General features: G+C 35.5%; 1 protein-coding gene across 8 annotated transcripts in view; it reads left to right on the top strand.

Moving 5' to 3' along the window:
- Positions 1-19129, top strand: part of LRRC7 (leucine rich repeat containing 7) — a 570280-nt gene that overhangs the window by 420808 nt on the left and 130343 nt on the right. For all 8 annotated transcript variants that reach the window (XM_007978322.3, XM_007978330.3, XM_007978324.3 and 5 more), the window contains 2 exons: positions 3440-3584; positions 11622-11694. In XM_007978322.3, coding sequence (XP_007976513.1) covers positions 3440-3584; positions 11622-11694 — 218 coding nt within the window. The remainder of the gene's footprint in view (positions 1-3439; positions 3585-11621; positions 11695-19129) is intronic.

Genomic DNA, 19129 nt, shown 5'->3' with positions numbered 1-19129 from the left:
CACTGCTCACCTATAGACCCTTCTATGCCCAAAGGATGTGAGATCAACATTCAGTATCCTCAAGGACTGTAAGAATTTATGCCTTTACAGTCCTCAGGCTATGATTGCTTTGATACAGTGTTTTCAACATCAAAGTGTTATTCCAAAAAGAATGTTTAGGAACTGCACATCAAAATATTAAATTATGCTGAAGATAGCCATGAAGGAAGCTTCAAGGAGAAAATAAATTTTCTCATGATATGTCATGATCAAGGAACAAAAAAGAAACACACACACATCATTCTTTCATTGCTCAATGGAAAAGAAGAGTGAACTTAGGTAACATGATAGTTCCTTGGGATGGAAAGCTATGAGTAAAGTGACAGTATTTTTCCAAGTGACACATTTCCAAGCATGAGGAGAAACTCTGTCTCATCCAAAGTACTCTGATTCTAGCTAGCAAATATTCAGTCACTCCGAGCCTGTGCTCACACTCTGCACCCACATGGGAAGCTGAGGGAGCAGGGCTAGAGATTTGCACGGGGTTAATTAAGGATATGTGCCCTCCAAATGGGCTTTGTAGCCTGTAGTCTGATAAAATTGAGTTTGAAATCAGCTCCACCCCATATTAATGGGATAACTTTGGAGTGTTACTTGTAGTAGATGCTCTCATGCATCCTTCTTCAGGACTGAAGAATTTACTCTATTCCTTCAGCTTCTGGAAATGCTGCTTGCAGCTCTCCAGCCTTCTTCAGAAATTGCCTCACCTAAAGAGAACATCTTCACTCATGGTCATAACCCCATTCCCAGAGACCTCCATCCAATGATCAATCAAAGCAGGTATATAAAGGCTCAGCCCTTCATCCTCTACTCAGAACAACTTCAGGGCAATCCCAAATTCAGTGATCTTGGAAGTACCAGCCAAGGACTTTCTTAAGACTTCATCATAGCCCAACTTCTTTGTCTACCCAATCCTGCTCCCTTTCTTTCCTGTCTTTTCCTTTCTACTGGCGTTGATCCTAAACACTCTCAAAAACTTCTCTCTTTGCCTCTGCTTCCCAAGCAATCCAACATGTGACATGACTTAATCTCCAATCTTTAATATGTGTTAAAATGCAGATTCTGATTCAGCAGGTCTGGGGTGAGTCTGACATTATACTTTTTTTTTTTTTTTTTTTTTTTTGGCAGAGTCTCACTCTGTTGCCCAGGCTGGAGTTCAGTGGTGTGATCTCAGCTCACTGCAACCTCTGCCTCCTGGGTTCAATGGTTTCTCTTGCCTCAGCCTCCTGAGTAACTGGGATTACAGGCGCCCGCCACCATAGTCAGCCAATTTTTGTATTTTTAGTAGAGACGGGGTTTCACCTTGTTGGTCAGGCTGGTCTCAAACTCCTGATCTCATGATCTGCCCACCTCGGCCTCCCAAAGTGCTGGGATTACAGGTGTGAGCCACCATGCCTGGCAGAGATTATACATTTCTAGCAAGCCCCCAGATGGTGTCAATGTGCTGGTCTGCCGAACACATTTTGGGTAGCAAAAATATAAAATATTGAATCAAATAATATATATAAAGCATAGTGCCAAGTGCAAGCTTGTGTGTATGTAATAAATGTATGTGCTTATTGTGTATTTGTTTATTTATACTCTGTCAAGTAATTAGAGATGGCAAAGTATGCACAGGTAGACCAGATAAACAGAAGAACCATTCATTGAATAACTGAAATGTGTGGAACATTTATTTACAAAACATGCCCTAAAGGAAAAGGAAAATGAAGACCTTTGCCCTGCCCTAACTCCTCTAGTCCGTGTCCCACCCACATGTTCACTCCTTGTCCAAGATATAGGTTTCTCCTCAGAAATCAGTTACTAATCCAGTCATCCCACTTCTAACTTACTCTGGAGTCCATCCCTCTTCATCCTCACTTCTGCTGCCTTAATAGCTAAAATACTTCTATATCCTTCTAACAGATCTCCTTGACTCCAGCTTTTGAAAGTTCCCTGAAATTATTTCTTCTAAGCATAAGTCTGTTCATGTTATTCCCCATTGTACAATCCTTTTGCTTTCCTTGCCTATAAAATAGAGTTCGCATTTCTTCACGTGACATAGAAACCCTTTCAGCAGCTGGCTTCTCCCTGTAATCTCAGCTTCATCACTATACTCAGCCACTTAGAATTTCCCAGTCTTCCTCAAACATAGCATGCTTTGTCACACTTTATAAATGTACATGCTGTTCTCCCTTCCAGGTACAGGTTCTCTTCTTTTGACAAGCAGCATCTTCCAGGCCATTTGCAGTCCTTCCCTGTTCTATGGCATTCACTACATGCTTTTTTATTGCACTTGTCACAGGGTATTATAATTGTTTCTTACTTGAAAGTTTCCTTCATTACTCAGAACCCCTTATTGATTAAAAAAACTTTGTCTTCATCATGGCAAGTCTGTCCCCATACTTAACTGTCTTATTCTTGATTGTTCTTCAATACATAATACAGATACTGGTACATAGTAGATCCTTCAAAAAGGGCCATTGAATGAGCAAAACATTGACCCTTATTAATAGGTTCATCTCCAAAATTATAATTTAAAACCTTTCTTATGCATTTGAAGTTTTAAGGATCAACATGCCAATGTCATTGTTTCAATGGCAGCTTATTTAGTTGGGAGTTGTTTATTTTATTCAGTGCCAACTTCAAGGTTATTGTGTGTTTTCTAACTGCTGCACTGAGATATAATTCACATACCATATGCAGTTCCTTGGTTTTTGGACTACTCACATAGTTGTACAACCATCATCACAATCTAATTTTAGAACATTTTCATGACCCCTAAAAGAAACCCTGAACCTATTAGCCGTAACTCCCATACTCCCCATCCACCCAGCTCCCAGCAACCCTACTCAACTTTCTATCTCTATGGATTGGCATATTCTGCACATATCATATAAATGGAATCATACAATATGTGTCTTTTGTGACTGGCATCTGTTACTTTGCATGTATTTTCAAGGTTCATACATTGTGTAACATGTATCCATACTTTATTCCTTTTTATTGCCAAGTAATTCTTCATTATATGTATATGCCACATTTGATTTATGTGTTCATCAACTGATGGACATTTGGGTTGTCACCAATTTTTGGCATTGTGAATAATGCATCTGTGACCATTTGTGTAAGTTTTTTTATGTACATATGTTTTTATTATCAGTGGTGTGTACTTATACTGGTATAAGCCTATTTATTGTTGAGTCATTTTGAGAAACTGCCAAACAGTTTTGCAAAGTGGCTATACCATTTTACATTCCTACTAGCAATGTTTGAAGTTTACAATTCCTCCATTCTTGCCAACACTTGTTATTGTTGTGGTTGCTTTTAAAATAAACTTTACGGTGTAGTGGTTCTTACAACTTTAAAATGTCTTGTGAAAGTTTCTCAACTAACCCTGAGTTTATGCAATGTCATCAAGTCTATAGGGAAGTTAAAGATGTTGGTATACCTGGATATGTCAAAAAACAGAATAGAAACAGTTGACATGGACATTTCGGGATGTGAAGCCCTTGAGGACCTCTTATTGTCATCCAATATGTTGCAACAATTGCCTGACTCTATAGGTGAGGATACAATATTTTGTCACAAATATTTATGTCAAATATACCATTTTCTTTTTTGGAAGTATAGTTTGTCTGTAGATATAGGTAATATACTGTTAGCCTGATGTTAATAAATTTTAAAATGTGCTATGGAAATCATAAAATAGTATCTAACAAATATCTTAAGTGAAATGTTAACTCTAGTCTCCAAATTCAAGAAGGCTCTCCTGTTAAAATGATCCTACCAAATTGATATTGTTTAAAAATTGTTATGTCTCCTAAGTTGCAAAATGTTATTATAAGGAATATGTGTGTTTTCTTTAGAGTAATTTAATAATCATGTATGTATCCTTATATTATGATAGAATTACAATAGCTTCCATCCAAAAGATGTTGCTATATTCTATTTGTAATATTGTTGTAACATTGGTATAATATGAGTAACATATAAAAAGTATAAACATAAAATGTCTTCTTAGTTATATTATTTTTAAAAAGTCACATGTCCTTAACATGTTAAGATTCATTAGATCAGATAATTTGCCTGTTAGTATATAAAAAGCACTCATACATTTTCGTTTAAGAATGTTTATATGGCTCGGGCACAGTGGCTCACGCCTGTCATCCCAGCACTATGGGAGGCCGAGGCTGGTGGGTCACAAGGTCAGGAGTTTCAGACCAGCCTGGCCAATATGGTGAAACCCTGTCTCCACTAAAAATACAAAAAGTAGCCTAGCATGGTGGTGCATGCCTGTAGTCCCAGCTACTCAGGAGGGAGGCTGAGGCAGGAGAATCACTTTAACCCAGGAGACGGTGGTTGCAGCGAGCCAAGATTACGCCACTGCACTCCAGCCTGGGCAATAGAGGGAGACTCCGTCTCGAAAACAAACAAACAAACAAAAAAATTTATATGAGTAAAATAGTGAAAAACTAATTTAAATAAGGAGTAAGCTTTTTTTATAGGTATCTTGCTGTTAGTATTTATAAGAGAACTCTACGAAAAGAGTAATCATTAAATCACTTAACTTTGTAACATAGATTTTAGCCTCTTTGAAACAGATGTGTTATATGTTCTGGAACTTAATCATTATTAAGACTGACTGAAGTTCAGAATCAGTCTTATATTAGCAATGTGGTGCTCTTATCCTTTGTGGATGCTGCAGATCCAGTCCAAGCCAGCTTGTGACTTGCCATAGTTTTCCACAGTGAATTTTCTGTTCCCCTTTTCCCTAGCTCCACATACTAGTTGCAAATTTTTAATCATTATTAAGTTCCAGAACGTGTAACTTTTTAAAAATTAAGCCATATCCTAGATAATCCAGTTGAAGATGAGGCAATTTCCCAAATTTTTCTTCAATGCATTATTACTTCTATTTAGCCATTCTTTGAGGCTGATAAAGAACATTAGTTTTAGCAAAATTGTGGTCTATCTTTTCTTTCTTTCTAGAATTGTTGACTTTTTGTTTACAAAATCACATATTTTAGAATGATATTTCTCTAACTTGCTCAATCATGGGTCTTAACTGAGAGTTTTATTAAACACTTCCACATTTCTAGGCTTTGTCTCTTAAGATTCTGATTCAGTAAATGAGACAAGCTCCCTGATCTGTATTTTTATTAAACATCATAGATGAGACTTGTGATCAGACAAATTAAGGAAATATTGGTTTATGTTGTAACAGGTAAAGAAGTATGATTATAGAGAACATCCACTGGTCAAGATGACAGAGCAACTTAATACATAACCTTACACCCCTACTCAACCACCATCCCATACCATTTTAAATATATCATGAAAATATAAAAACTATATATATTCAAAGAACATATTTTTCTTTATTACTGACTCCTCAGTGCCAAGAACTGTGCCTGGCATATTCTATGTGCTGTTTGAACACTTAGTAAATAAAATAGTTTAGCCACACTCACCCAGGCATGGTGGCATGTGCCAACAGTCCCAGTTACTCAAAAGGTTGAGACAAGAGGATTGCTTGAGCCCAGGAGTTCAAGTCCACCCTAGGCAACATAGCAAGACTCCATCTCCGGAAAAAAAAATTCTGATTTTTAAAAAAGAAAAATTATCTTTGCTTAAGAAGAATGAACATCAACCTGAACCTGTGATAGAATGGAAAGCCAGCAATATCCCCAAGCCTGATGGACTATAAACCACAAACAGCAGCTGTGAGTTCGGTTCTTACAGTGAAATAAGAAATAGAAGGACCTTAAACACAACAGAGGAATCAGAACTTACAGAAGATTAAGGTGGGACCTCTTTTCTGTGAAAAGGGACTGAAAAAATTTACAGCTCGTATGTGGAGCTAGAGAAAAGGGAAACAACAGAAAATTCACTGCGGAAAACTATGGCAAGTCACAAACTGGCTTGGACTGAATCTGCAGCATCCACAAAGGATAAGACCACCAACATTGATAATATAAGACTGGTTCTGAACTCCAGAAACCTGGGGGTCAGGTGGAGGTAACCAGAAAACTGCCAAACAGGGAGAGGTGAGCATAGTGAAAGGGGAAACATTCACCCTCACAGATGAGCTTGCAAACAAAAATGTTGAAGGAAACTGATGTTGCTTTGACAACCAAAAATTCAGCCGAATAGCAGAATTTACCCTGAGGGAAATGAACCAATATAACCAATATAAAAATATAAAAATTTATCAACCAATATAAAAATTATTTTAAGTATGTATAGAACCTCAAATAGATAAAAGAATAACAATTAGTTTTTATATCCAAATAATTAGTGCCAGTGAAAGAGGATTCTTTTATATTTAAAATGCTGAAATACAATAATATGACTTATCAAACAAAAATATGAGCTATGACTAAAAATAGATGGTTACGAAAAAGAATCAATTAAAAATCCTGAAAATGAAAAGGAAGATATTGGTCAAAGGGTACCAAGTTGCAGTTAGACAGGAGGAATAAATGATTAAATGTACAGATATGTTAATTAGCTTGATTCAATCATTCTAAAGTGATACCACTGCATCACTATGTACCTGATAATTATTTACAATTTTAATTTGCCAAAAAGTTTTCAAAAATAAATTTTGAAAAATAAATCTTGGAAATTAAAATACCACCTTAGGTATGAAATACCACGTAGGGAAATTTTAAAATACAATTCAGCTATAATGAAGAAAGTATGTATAGTCAGGTAAAAAATTTGTAAGTTGGAAGACAGTGCTGAGGAACAGAACAGGCATATAGAAATTTGTTAATAAGAAATATTAAAGATGACTTAAGAGACACAGGGAATAGAATAGAAATTGCATTCTAAAAATGAAAAAAAGCAAAAAAAAATTACATTCTCTGGGAATAAATACAGAATTCCAGAAATACAGAACAGAATAAATGGAAAAGAGGAACTATTCAAAGAGAAAACAGTTGATACTATTTTTCAGCATTAAATACACAACTAATATATCATACTAAATGCATAGTGCTAAAAGAGATAAATATAATAAATTTGCACTGGCCCATTGTTCTGAAACTGCAAGGACAAAGAAAAATATTGTTTAAAGCTGCCATAGAACAAAAAGAGATTATCTACAAAATAATAATTAGAGAAGTCATAATTGTCATCAGTGACAATATCTTCTGGACAGCGGTATAATATCTCCAGAATACTGAAGGTTAATCACAGGCAGACTGGATTTCTATACCCAACTAAACATTCATTCAAGAGTGAGCGCGCAACAGATATATTTGAACATATACCAAGAATAAGAGAATCTGCTCTTAAAAGATGTACTTTACTCAGAAAACAAAAAAACTCAGAAGGAAGGAAGTGAATGCATAAAGCAATGGCAAGCTTTACCAATTTTACCAACTTAATTTGGTAAATTGAGTAACTAAATTTACCAACTTAAGTTGGTAAATTAAATTAATTAAATTACTCAATTTGGTAAATGATGTTGTTATATCTAAATAATTAGTGCCTGTAAAAGATGAATCTTTTATATTTAAAATGTTGAAATAAAGAACAGGGTAGAGCAATGTTAGACAGGATTAAGGAATGTGAAGGACCTTATCTTATTCAAGCACAGGCTAGCAATACTGCATAACTTTGCATGAAATATTCAGTTAAATAGACATGTTAAAAATGTAAATGTATCTACTTAATAGAAATGAAACTGATACTTCCAAACCAGGAAAGGAGGGGAAAAGTTCTGAAAGAAAATATTCATATGGTGGAAGAAAGAAAAATAAAATGTGAAAAAATGATAAAATAGAAGTTATAAAATAAGATGGTAAAAATAGATTCAAATTGTCATAAATCACAACAAATGTAATAGATTTAATGGATTAAACTTATTCTGTTAAAAGATCCAGAATTTCAAGTTCAGCTATATTGTGGTTATGAGACATATCTAAAACAAAACACAGAAAGTTTGATGTTACAAAGGCAATAGAGTTCGTTACCAGACTGGGCAACATAGCAAGTCCCCAATTCTACAAAAAAATTTAAAAATTAACCAGGCACAGTGGCACACACTTGCAGTCCTAACTACTAGGGAAGCTGACGCAGTAGGATTGCTTGAGCCCAGAAGTTCAGAGGTTGCAGAGAGCTATAATAGCACCATTGCACTCCAACCTGGGTGACAGAATGGGACCTTGTCTCAAAAAAAAAAAAAAACTGGCAGAAAATGAAGCATTATTATTAACATGATATAATTGTTTGTATAAAATAGTTTCCTTTAAGAAAGCAAACTAGGAAATTAGCCTTCTGGTCTGAAGAAGTCAGCATGTAATGGGTAACAGAGAATATCAAGCTAAACACTGGATTGGCATATGACACACTAGGATAGGTAGGTGGTATTATATATTTTACACCTTCATTTATGACCTGAATGCTTCTCAAAGTAACTGTTGTAGTAGCTTATTCCTTAAACTATCTTTGGACCTTATTGACCTGTCAGGGAAATTTGTGTTTTTACATCTGCAGAGTTGCCACAGTCCCTGATTATAGATGTAGAGTAACTGACTCTCCTCAGAGAATTCCCTTTCTTGATCCAAAATAAATGTCTGGAATAGGAAACTGAGACCTCTGTTCTGAGGCCCTAGAATGGTTCATTGGTGATAATTGCATGGCGAATTGCATTGTGTCCTCCTTATTTGGAGCATGGATTATCTATTGGACTACCAACATTTAAAAGAATAAAAGATAAGAGTCTTCATAGTATTAACAGAGATCCCTCTGGCAACTAAAATAAAATCTTTACTTTCTTCATGCCTTTTTTAGTTCCTCTGCAGCCATAGGGTATTTGAATGGAGTGATATACTCAACAACAAGCCCTGTATACTGAGTCACTTTTCCTGTGCTGGTTCCAGGGCAAATGAAAGGGACTCTTTTCCTCTTCTAGATGGAGAGTTTTAATAATCTTTGGATAGCTGAGAAACTCAATAAAGAAAAATAAAAATAAAGAAAAAAATTTTGCTTAATAATTTATCTTACTCCCTTACAGGTTAAGGGCACGGGCTTTATAGTTAGGTTACTTAGAGATCTGATTCTGGCTTTTCTACCTTACTTGCTGTGTGACCTTAGACAAGTAATCTTGCCTCAGCTTCATCATCTATTAAGTGATAGTAGTAACAGTACCTGACATATAGTAAACAACTATTGTAATAATATAATATTTATTATAATCTTAGATTCGATGAGTGCACAACTATTTGCTTTCAAAGTTCTATTGTATATTTGTAAATGTAAATATTAGTAAATTAATGTTTAATATATTGATGCTGATCATATATATGTGTATATAGTTAAAATTATAGGAAAAGGCCTTCTTTTTCTATCTCTTCAGTATTTCTTAGTTGGGAGTATAGGATGAAGAGATGGAGACTTGGAGAAGGGCACAAGTAGAGAGAAGGAATAGGATAAAATACCTTTGATTACTCTAGAGAAAAGAGTCCAAGCACATATGATATAGAAATGCAATAAATATATTATCTGCCAGAGGAAGACATGAGCAACAAGGGTGAGACTTGCAGCCTAATTTCATCTCAGGAGCAGTCATGATTCTACAGAAGCTCCAGACTCTGTCCAAAGAGTATCCTCTTGGATGGAATATGAGTGTTGGCAAAATAGCCACATCAGAGATGAGTGAAATTCCTTTAAACCCACAGACTTGGAGCTGAGCAGGAACTAAATTTCTTCAACCTTTAAAAATATTGAAAAAGATGCACTTAACAGAAGCTTCTTGTGAGAGCCACTACTCTAATCTTCAGGAAAATCTGTCACATCAGCATTTAGCCTTAGGCCCTAACCTGCCTCAAGGTTTTCTCCACATTACTTTAGACCTGGAGACCATGATCCTCTGAAAGTACTTTGCACCCTGACTTTGTGATGTTTGCTCAGCCATCTGTCACCCACTCCCAAGCTTCTTGTGACCCAATTGAGTGATGTTGAGACCATCAACCCACCTCCAACTCCACTGGCAGGCAGGGCGCTCGTCTGATCCAGGCTACCAAATCACAAAAAACTTAACTATAATTCATACTTTCCTGTTTTCTTTCCATAACTGAAAAACAAGCTCAGGTGTTCTTTTATACTTCCAAGGCTGATATTTTAATATACGCTCTAGAGAAGCTAAAATGATTCAATCACCTTTTGAACATAGATGGATATGGCAGTGGATGTTCAGACTTCAATGATAAATTGCCACAGTGTGAATTGTCCCTTTCCCAGGTGATGCTGTTTTCAAGCTGATGTATTCAGCTCCCAGGTATTTACTTGTAACAGTCTGATAGTGATAACATTTCTCTCTGCTGCAGTAGAGATTCTGAGTGCTTCTGAGGAATACGTAATAGAACATACTGAAATGTGAAGTGCAGCCACAGCTTTATTTCAGACTTTTTGTGATTTACTCTATGCCTTTGAGGAACCCTCAAAACACTTGAGAAATATGAGCATGATTTATAGCCAGTTTCTCAAAACATGTTCCCAAAAACTAGCTCGACAACATATTGTGCACCCCACACACACACACACACACACACACACACACACACACGAATTCCATAATAACTCTGGAGAGTCACATTAGAATATTAAAAGCTCCTAGAAAAACTAGGATTAAATTAAACAAAATTAAATTTTGTAGGTTTCTTTTGTTTATTTTAATTTGGTGTCTCTCAAAACATATTTGACCGTGAAACTTACTATGTCAATTAGAATAATTTTTTTTTTTTCAGAATGGAGCATTCTATAGTGTATGTATGTAGTTCCAATGTAAAACGAAATTTAAGTGTTAATCCTTTGCCCTTGGATTTGGACTATTTAAGCCATATCAATATTGTAGGTTATTTTATGGTTGGATAAGGAAGTTGATTATGCCAAATGCAACTGTTCTTCAATTACTGTGTGGCTATTGCTCATTAAAACCCTGGGAAGAGAGCAAGCCGTTAAGGGTATGGAGGCCGTAAATCAGATAGTGAAAGATAAATAGGTGTAACTTAAATTCCTGGCCAGTTCTAAGTTTTTGTGCTTATTGCTGATCCAAGGCAGGATTTATGGTGCCAAAAAGAATATGAGGTCATACATTGTAAATTTCCAAGAACATAATTATAACCACTGCATTGCAATACTTCAGTATTCATTTTTGTTGATCACTGGGCTCAATTCAGATTTGTTTCCAATTTGTATCACAACAGGGATGTTAGTTATTACTGCTTAGGAGTTAATTAAATATTAAATCACAGCTGGCTTGAAAAATTTCAACTGGTCCATTTGCTGTAGAATACAAAAGGGAAATGTAGTAGTATTAGTGTCAACTGGGGTGTATGTGGAGCTGTATGTTTTGTTTATTTCTCTGCATTTTTATTCTTGAACTGTCATTGATGTACGCATTTTTTTTGCAACTAGAAGGTCAAAATTATACTACACACAAATGTCAGTTTTATGAGTGTGTATTAGCAGAGTGTGGCCAATTAGCATGCCAAGCATTCAACACAAGTGATTCATTTGATTTCTTTTATATAACATTTTCTGTCATAAATCTGCTTTTATGTATTAATCAACCTTCTTCTCTGTTTTAGGACTTTTGAAAAAACTAACTACTCTAAAAGTAGATGACAATCAACTTACAATACTACCCAATACAATCGGAAAGTAAGTGCCAACTTTTCATACCAGTCAGCCTCTCTAAAGCCAGAAACTAAAGGATATATTGAGTTTTCTACTTCAAAACATTTTCTACTAAAGATACCAATAATCCTGTTCATCTGTCAGCTTATTTTAAACTATATTTTATTTATATATATTTGTATGTATCTTAATTTAATTTTATATCTAAACATTGCATTTGCCATCCAACTTTATAATATCATGAGAAATGTTTACCCATGAAAGTTTCACAAGCCAAATGATTACCCAGACCTTCAATTATACTCTTGCTGGTATTTTTCAGATATTATTAGTTTGATGTTTTTGACTGTATAGCAGCTCTGAATTCACTTGACTATTTCTTGCAAAATTAAACCAATTTTTATAAGGCTCTGCAATATGTATATGTTACCATTACAGTATTAGTAACATTTGATATTCATAGAATCTTAATGTATTTTTAGAAACTAAAGAGAAAAGCATCTGCTTAACTAGCATTTTTTAAAACTTCAAGATGAAAGTCTCACATTGCCTTTTAAAGATAAAATATACTCCATTTATTTGATAATAATTTCTTTCTAATTTTATATTGTCATTAACATTTCATTTACAATTCTTTAAGAACTATATATATTATCAATGTTCCACTGAAGTACTATTGTTTACAATCTGTGTAAAATGAGAAATCAATAGAGGCTGTCTTCATTCTGAAATTATGTAAGGGCATTTTATTGAGATCTTGCCCTACATCTTAATGTGAAGAATCATATAAATTCTTAATTTAACAAATTTGGTGTTCTCAAGAAGGGAAAGCCTTATTTTTTAAATAGCTTTTTATTAAGCATAATTGACATACAAAAAACTGCACATTTAAAGTCTACAATTTGATAAACTTTGACATTGCTAAGAAGCCTGGAAACTATCACCACTGCAATGAAGACAGCAAAAATGTCTGTCACCTCTCCCCCAATCCTCCTCCCCATCACTCCCTCATCACCTGCCAAGTCAGCATATAGCCCCTGATCTAGAAAGTTTAACTTTTATAGAGTGGAGCAACTTGCTAAAATTCAAACTCAGATGTTCAGACTTTGAAGAGTAGTAAAATTCTCAACCATTTTTTTTTTTTTTATTTTAATGCCCTCACTCTACAGTGTGTTTCTCTCTACAGTTACTTGCATTTTCTCCAGTATAGAGCAGAGAGAACTTAACTTTAAGGGTACACAAAACTAATTATCTTTATCAGCCCGGTGTTTTTTAAAAGCAGGCACTAAGATAGGCACTAGTCTTTCTTCTTTGGGTCAATACTCAGTGGAAACTGAATTCAACTTCTTTTATCCCTGCTTACATCATGATTGGTATTTGCCACTTACGTTCATATTTCGTATGAAAGTACCCTGGCTCTTTGAAGACAAATTAAAAAATGTCCATAGCCTAAAAATAGACAAAGAAATGTAGCTTTTTCAGTAGGAAGTAGAACCCTGATTTTGGTCATCTTGAGAACTAGATTTGTTGGTAATTTTTAGCCAGAATTTTGGCCTCTTGACCTCCCAGGTGAGGACCTCCCAGCTTTTTCTGGAGGCCGGTTTCAGCCCATGACCAACACTGGATACATGTGTGCCTTGAGCTCCCATCACACCCCAAAGCAAGTTCCTGCCTCTGACCTTCACCAACAGAACCTCATGCCAGACTTTGCCTCAGGAACAGGCAACCTGAAGCTCTAACTCTGTCTCCTCCCCAGCAGCCAAGCGGGGCTTGCAGCCTGGCTCTGTACACACAGCCTAAACTACAGTCAGTCTTAGTTTTTATGCTACCACCAGAATTTAGTCATGTCCTTTGAAATCTTCCTGGTAGTTGAATTATAAATGTGGAGAAAACTGAACTGTTTAAATAGTAACTTGATATAAGCTTTTATACTACTATATTCAAAAGGAACAGATATGGAAACATCAGTTGGCTGTCAGCAGCTTTCACGTGCTTGGACAAAAGGCTTATTCCAGAAAAGCAGGGTGAGTGACTGAGAATTAGAGCATCTATGAACACTGAGAAGGCAGAATAGTGAAGCTTCTTATTGAAAGCTTCTCATTGTTATTAAATTTTCAGATACCACAAAGCCAGAAAAAATACTTACATTCGATGACAGAAGCAATATTTCGAAAGAGCTGAACAGAGTGGGTGCTTTGTTGAAAGACCCAATAGAACTTAATAGAGATTCTTGGAGAAGTAGGGAGAAATCAGTGCTTTGATTGGCCATAATCAGTATAGCCAATATAATAATGGAACTGTCCAGAAAACCACTGAAGCATTAGCTGGGTAGACGGAAGTATCTACTCAAAAATAATAGGTACTAATAGTTCAGGTGTTCTCTGACACTTCTGATTCTGTCAGTTCTGGACTTCATCTATATCATTTGACAAGAGGGCAACCAGCATGAGAGATGTGGAACTGTGATTTATAGGAAAAAAGCAGAAAAAATTTGGGATGTACATCTTCCAGAAATTTTTTTTTTTAAATCATCTGAAGTAAGGATGTAACTACTTGAGAAATAGAGTATCCAAAACTGTGGGACCATAGGCCCAGCTCTTCTTCTGTACAGCTCCCATTCCACTTCCAGACTTATTGGCACACTGTGCTCTTCCTCACTGAGGCACCAGGAGCCCAGAAAGCTGCTGCTGCCACCCACTCTAGTTCTGGACACTTTCCTCAATGATGGCTTCAGAGTAGAGGAGTACTTTCAATTCCCACCCTACTTGCCTTCGAGGACACACATGTCTAGGGGTCTTTGCTATAGGGCTTTCCTACTAATTACTGGGTAAACATTGCCAGACTATAACAAAAAATTCATGCTACAAAGTTAAGAAATTTTATTATAAAATGTATAAACAGCCTATACAGACGGGCCTGATGATAGTGATAGTACGGTCATGCCAATAGTGGACCACATATACGACTGTGCTCCCATAAGATTATAATACGGTATTTTTACTGTACCTTTTATATGTTTAGATACACAAATAGATACCATTGTGTTACAATTGCTTACTGTATTCAGTACAATCACATGTTGTATAGTTTTGTAGACTAGAAACAATAGGTTATATCATATAATGTAGGTGTGTAATAGATTACACCATCTAGGTTTGTGTACCTGCATCTATAATGGTCACACAGTGATGAAATCACCTAATGATATATTTATCAGAATTCATCCCAGTCATTAAGTGGCACATGACTGCAGTCACATCTACGATTCAATAATCGTACCACTCTTCTTGTTCACTAGGCTTCAGCCATACTGGCCCTTCTCCTGTGCCTCCAGTAAGCTGGACTTTTCCCCGTTTCAGGGCTTTCTGATTTGTTACCTCTGCCTGAAATATTCTTTCCCCACTCTTCATGAGGCTAACTACTTCACATCTTCTAGGTCCGTACTCTTAAACTTCAGTGAGCATTCAAATTATGTGGAAATTTTGTTTAAAAGGCAGGTCCTGATCCAGTAGGTCTGGGACCTGAAGGGCCTGGGTTCTGCCCTTGTCACAAGCTCCCAGGTGATGTAAAAAACTGCTGCAGATTCATGGGAAACATTGTGAATAACAAGACTATAGATCTAGATTTAAATATCTCTTCCACAGTGAAGCCGTCCCTAAATGACCTTCCACCAATATAATCACCAGCAAATTTCCTGTCCCTGTTCCTGCTGTTTCTTTCATGCTACTTTTCACAACTTGTAATTTTATGTCATCTCATTATTTTATTCTGTCTCATAATGTATATACCTCACCTCAATGAAGATCGTTTTTGTTTCCCAGCTCCAGAATTCTATAGTTTCTGAAAATTATTAACACTAGATCCTAACCTACTTTTGTTTTTGATTCCATTATAGTTGTTGTATAGTAATCAGAACAACTATATAGAAATCGAAATCAGTGTTCTTTAGTAAGAGAATGAAAATATCAAACATTAATGATGTTTGTAATGAGTATGGCTTCATATTTAGAACTGTCATGCACCTACTTTCCTACTGAATGCCTTGATTCAGAGTTAAAATGCAAAATAAGAAATAGAGAAATTATGTAAGTGAATATGGATGCTAGGTTATTCACATACTTCATTTTATTTTCATTTTAGTTTTTACTGGATAATTATCTTAAAAATATTAAAAAGTTTTATCAAAAATAAAAGTTTCATAAATTTCCAAATGATTTATGTTTTTAATGAAACATTCTACCTGTAACTTGGGGCAATGAAAGCCTAGAAATGTGAAGACCAGATACAGTGACCAAAAATATTCTTATTCTGCACACAGAATATTTCAATATTTCAGACTTACCTTAAAAACTCCTGGAAGAATTCATTTTTCACAGTTAAAATAGATTCCATGACTTTTGTGCCAGGCTTGTAAAATTAGTTATTTTGTTGTTGCTGAACTTTACTATGTGCCTAGGAGTTTCAGCAGCTCTAAGAGTTTAATATCAAATAAAAATGATAACGTATGCCTTTTTTTGTACTCACGGTGTTCCAGACCTCATGTTTGGTGCTTTCTTTGCAGGTATTATCTGATTTACTTAAAGGCCTCATTAGCACTATATGATATGTATTATGTCACTATCAACAGATACAGAAACAGAGGCAGAGAGAAGTCACCAGACTTCAATGCCAAGCTGTTAACTGAACTATATGTGATGCCTCTTTATATATATGGTAGTTGAGTCACCCATTTTGTAAATAACTTCATATTTGGTCATTCAATGGGTCCCATAAGTCTACCTGCAAAAAAGGTGCACTGCAAAGGAGGTACTACTGCACTCTGAGCCTTATCTTCTTAGCTTTGTGTCTTGGGTAAAAGCAATGAAAACTTAGAAATCTGAACGGGTATTTTTAAAAGCTGTTCCTTCATAGAGTATGGTCAAACAGAAAGATTGCTGGACTAGGAATCAAGAAATCTAAGTGTCTATGCAAAGCTAAATAAATCCCTTCTTCTCTATGGGCTTCAGAGGCCTGAAGGGTAACATGTGGCTTTGAGATGTGAGGTGACTTGCCAAGGGTCATTAATAGCTATGACATAAAAGCAAGCTTCATGGACAAATAATTTTGGAGGACTCTGTATACAAGTTAAAGAAACACTACTAACTTATCCTTTCTTTTTCCAGATATAATATCAGTCTCATGTTTATCTTTTGTATCATCATTTAACTTTTTGCTTATTTTTCCAAGTTTTCTCAACTGGAATATAGGCTCCTTGGGGGCTGGATCATGTCTTGAATGTTGCTCATCTCCTTCATTGTGCCAAGACAGTATGGCACAGAGGATTGTTTACAAGCCTTGGAACTAGACTTCAGTTTTGATCCTGGCTCCTCCACCCATTCACTAACTGACCATGAGCAAGTCATTTCATGTCTCTGAGCCACAGTTTTCTCATCTGTAAAATGGAAATAATAATTGTCAGAAATTGTTGTGGCACTTAGAACTAGATAGCTTTCAATAAATTATTACAGTCATTATTTTATTAATAGTAAAATCCAAAAAGATATTTATTTATTGATCATTGCTTATGTTCATCTATATGAAGTTTAGTTATATTACATGAATGAAATATCTGGTTCTAAAAAAGAAAAATATTTTGTAAGTATTTGCAAATGTAGTAATAGTACAATGTCTTAGTCTGCTCGGGCTAACGTAACAAAATATCATGGATGGGGTGGCTTAAACAATAGATGTTTACTTCTCACAGTTGTGGAAGCTGGGGAGTCCAAGTCCAAGGCACCAGCAAGGTAGGTTCTATTCTGAGCCCTCTTCTCTTGGCTCGTAGGTGGCCACCATGTCGCTGTGAGTTTACATGACCTCCTCTTTTCATGGGTTGGTTGTCGGAGAACAGGCCCCAGTTTCTCTTCTTGCAAAGGCATTAATCCCATCATGAGGGCCCCACCCTTATAACTTTATCCAACTCTAAATTATCTCCCTAAGGCCGATCTCCAAATACCATCACATTGGGGGTTAACACTTCAACATATGAATTTTGGAGGGACGCGTTCAGTCCATAACATATATCTTTTAAACTTACAACATCTATTCTTAGGAGATGAGGTGTTTGAAATTGTTTCCATGCTTTGTGACAGAGTCCTGAAGAATAAACTGTTTTGAATCATAGTAGTTGGTTTTCAAGTCAAAGAACTTAGAGCAGTTTAAAAAAGAAAAGAAAGAAAGTCATGCATTTGCCAGAGTAATAAAGGCATCTTTACATCTACACACACAAAGTTATTGAGAAAAGTACAAAGAAATGATCAAATGGAATTTCACTGATGATCATATAAGATTTCAGTTAAAGCACAAAACCACTAATGATATCAATTTAAGAGCCATCCTCCTTCACTGCCTACTTCCTCCTCTACTTCCTTCCCTAGCATTTCAGAATTGTGACTGTTTATGTGCTGTGAACAAATATTAATTGCAGTACTTACTCCTGCATGCATGAAATGTTTCCATATTTTTCATTAGTTAAGAAATCTTTCTGTCTCCCAATGTGGAACATATAGTATCTTTTTTAAAAAATAGTATTTGCTAATGAATGAAGCTATTCTCTACTCATGGGTTGCAGATCTGTTGAATAAAAAATACTTTAAACAATATTTCACATTTGGGTGATATTTTTCTCTAATAATCTAATGTAATTTTTTTGCAAATTTTATTTTCAAGTGTCTAATCAACTTTCTAAATAGTGAAAAAGAAAGCAAAGGTTTCTAGTTGTTTTAGATAGCTGGGAAATTTTGGTTCAAATGAAAAGTTTATTATCTGTATGATAATGATAGCTGCTTAAAATCACTCAACATTTCAGAGGTAAAATCTAGATATTTACATTTCTAATAAATGCTGTTTTTGTCATACTTCCACTGGATTCAGCATAGGCTGTGAGATTCAGTACTAAAACGGGGTGTGTTTTATTTGGAAAACAGTATAGAAAAGAATTAGTCTGACTAAAGTTTGCAAATTTCCTACTATTATTTAGAAGCAGCCCAAGCAACTTATCTAATGTTAAAAAGAAAATTAAGAATGGAACCTAAAACTTGATTCCTAGCCTAAATTAAATGAAATTGATTGTAGAATCTCTGAAAATGAGTATAAAAGCAAAAGTTACTTAACATTTACTATGTGCCCATTCTAAATGTTTTACATGTATTAATTCTTTTATGTGTATGTAGGCATTATGACACATGATTAAGTACTGCTGTCACCCGCTTTTGCTCAGTAATGAAACTGAAGTACACAGTGATTAAGTAACTAGTAATTATTAGGTTCTAGACTCCAATCCCAGCTGCCTGGCTGCAGTTGGGTGTCTACTTTGGGCTATACTGGCATTTTAGGCAGTGAATATTTAAGCAGCTCATCTTTGCCAAACAAGTCAGTCTCTCTCTCTCTCTCTCTCTGTCTCTCTCTCTCCCTCTTCCTCCTC

The sequence above is a fragment of the Chlorocebus sabaeus genome, chromosome 20 (assembly GCF_047675955.1).
Source record: "Chlorocebus sabaeus isolate Y175 chromosome 20, mChlSab1.0.hap1, whole genome shotgun sequence".
NCBI classification, from domain to species: Eukaryota; Metazoa; Chordata; class Mammalia; order Primates; family Cercopithecidae; genus Chlorocebus; species Chlorocebus sabaeus.
This window is presented reverse-complemented; position numbering and strand designations above follow the sequence as displayed.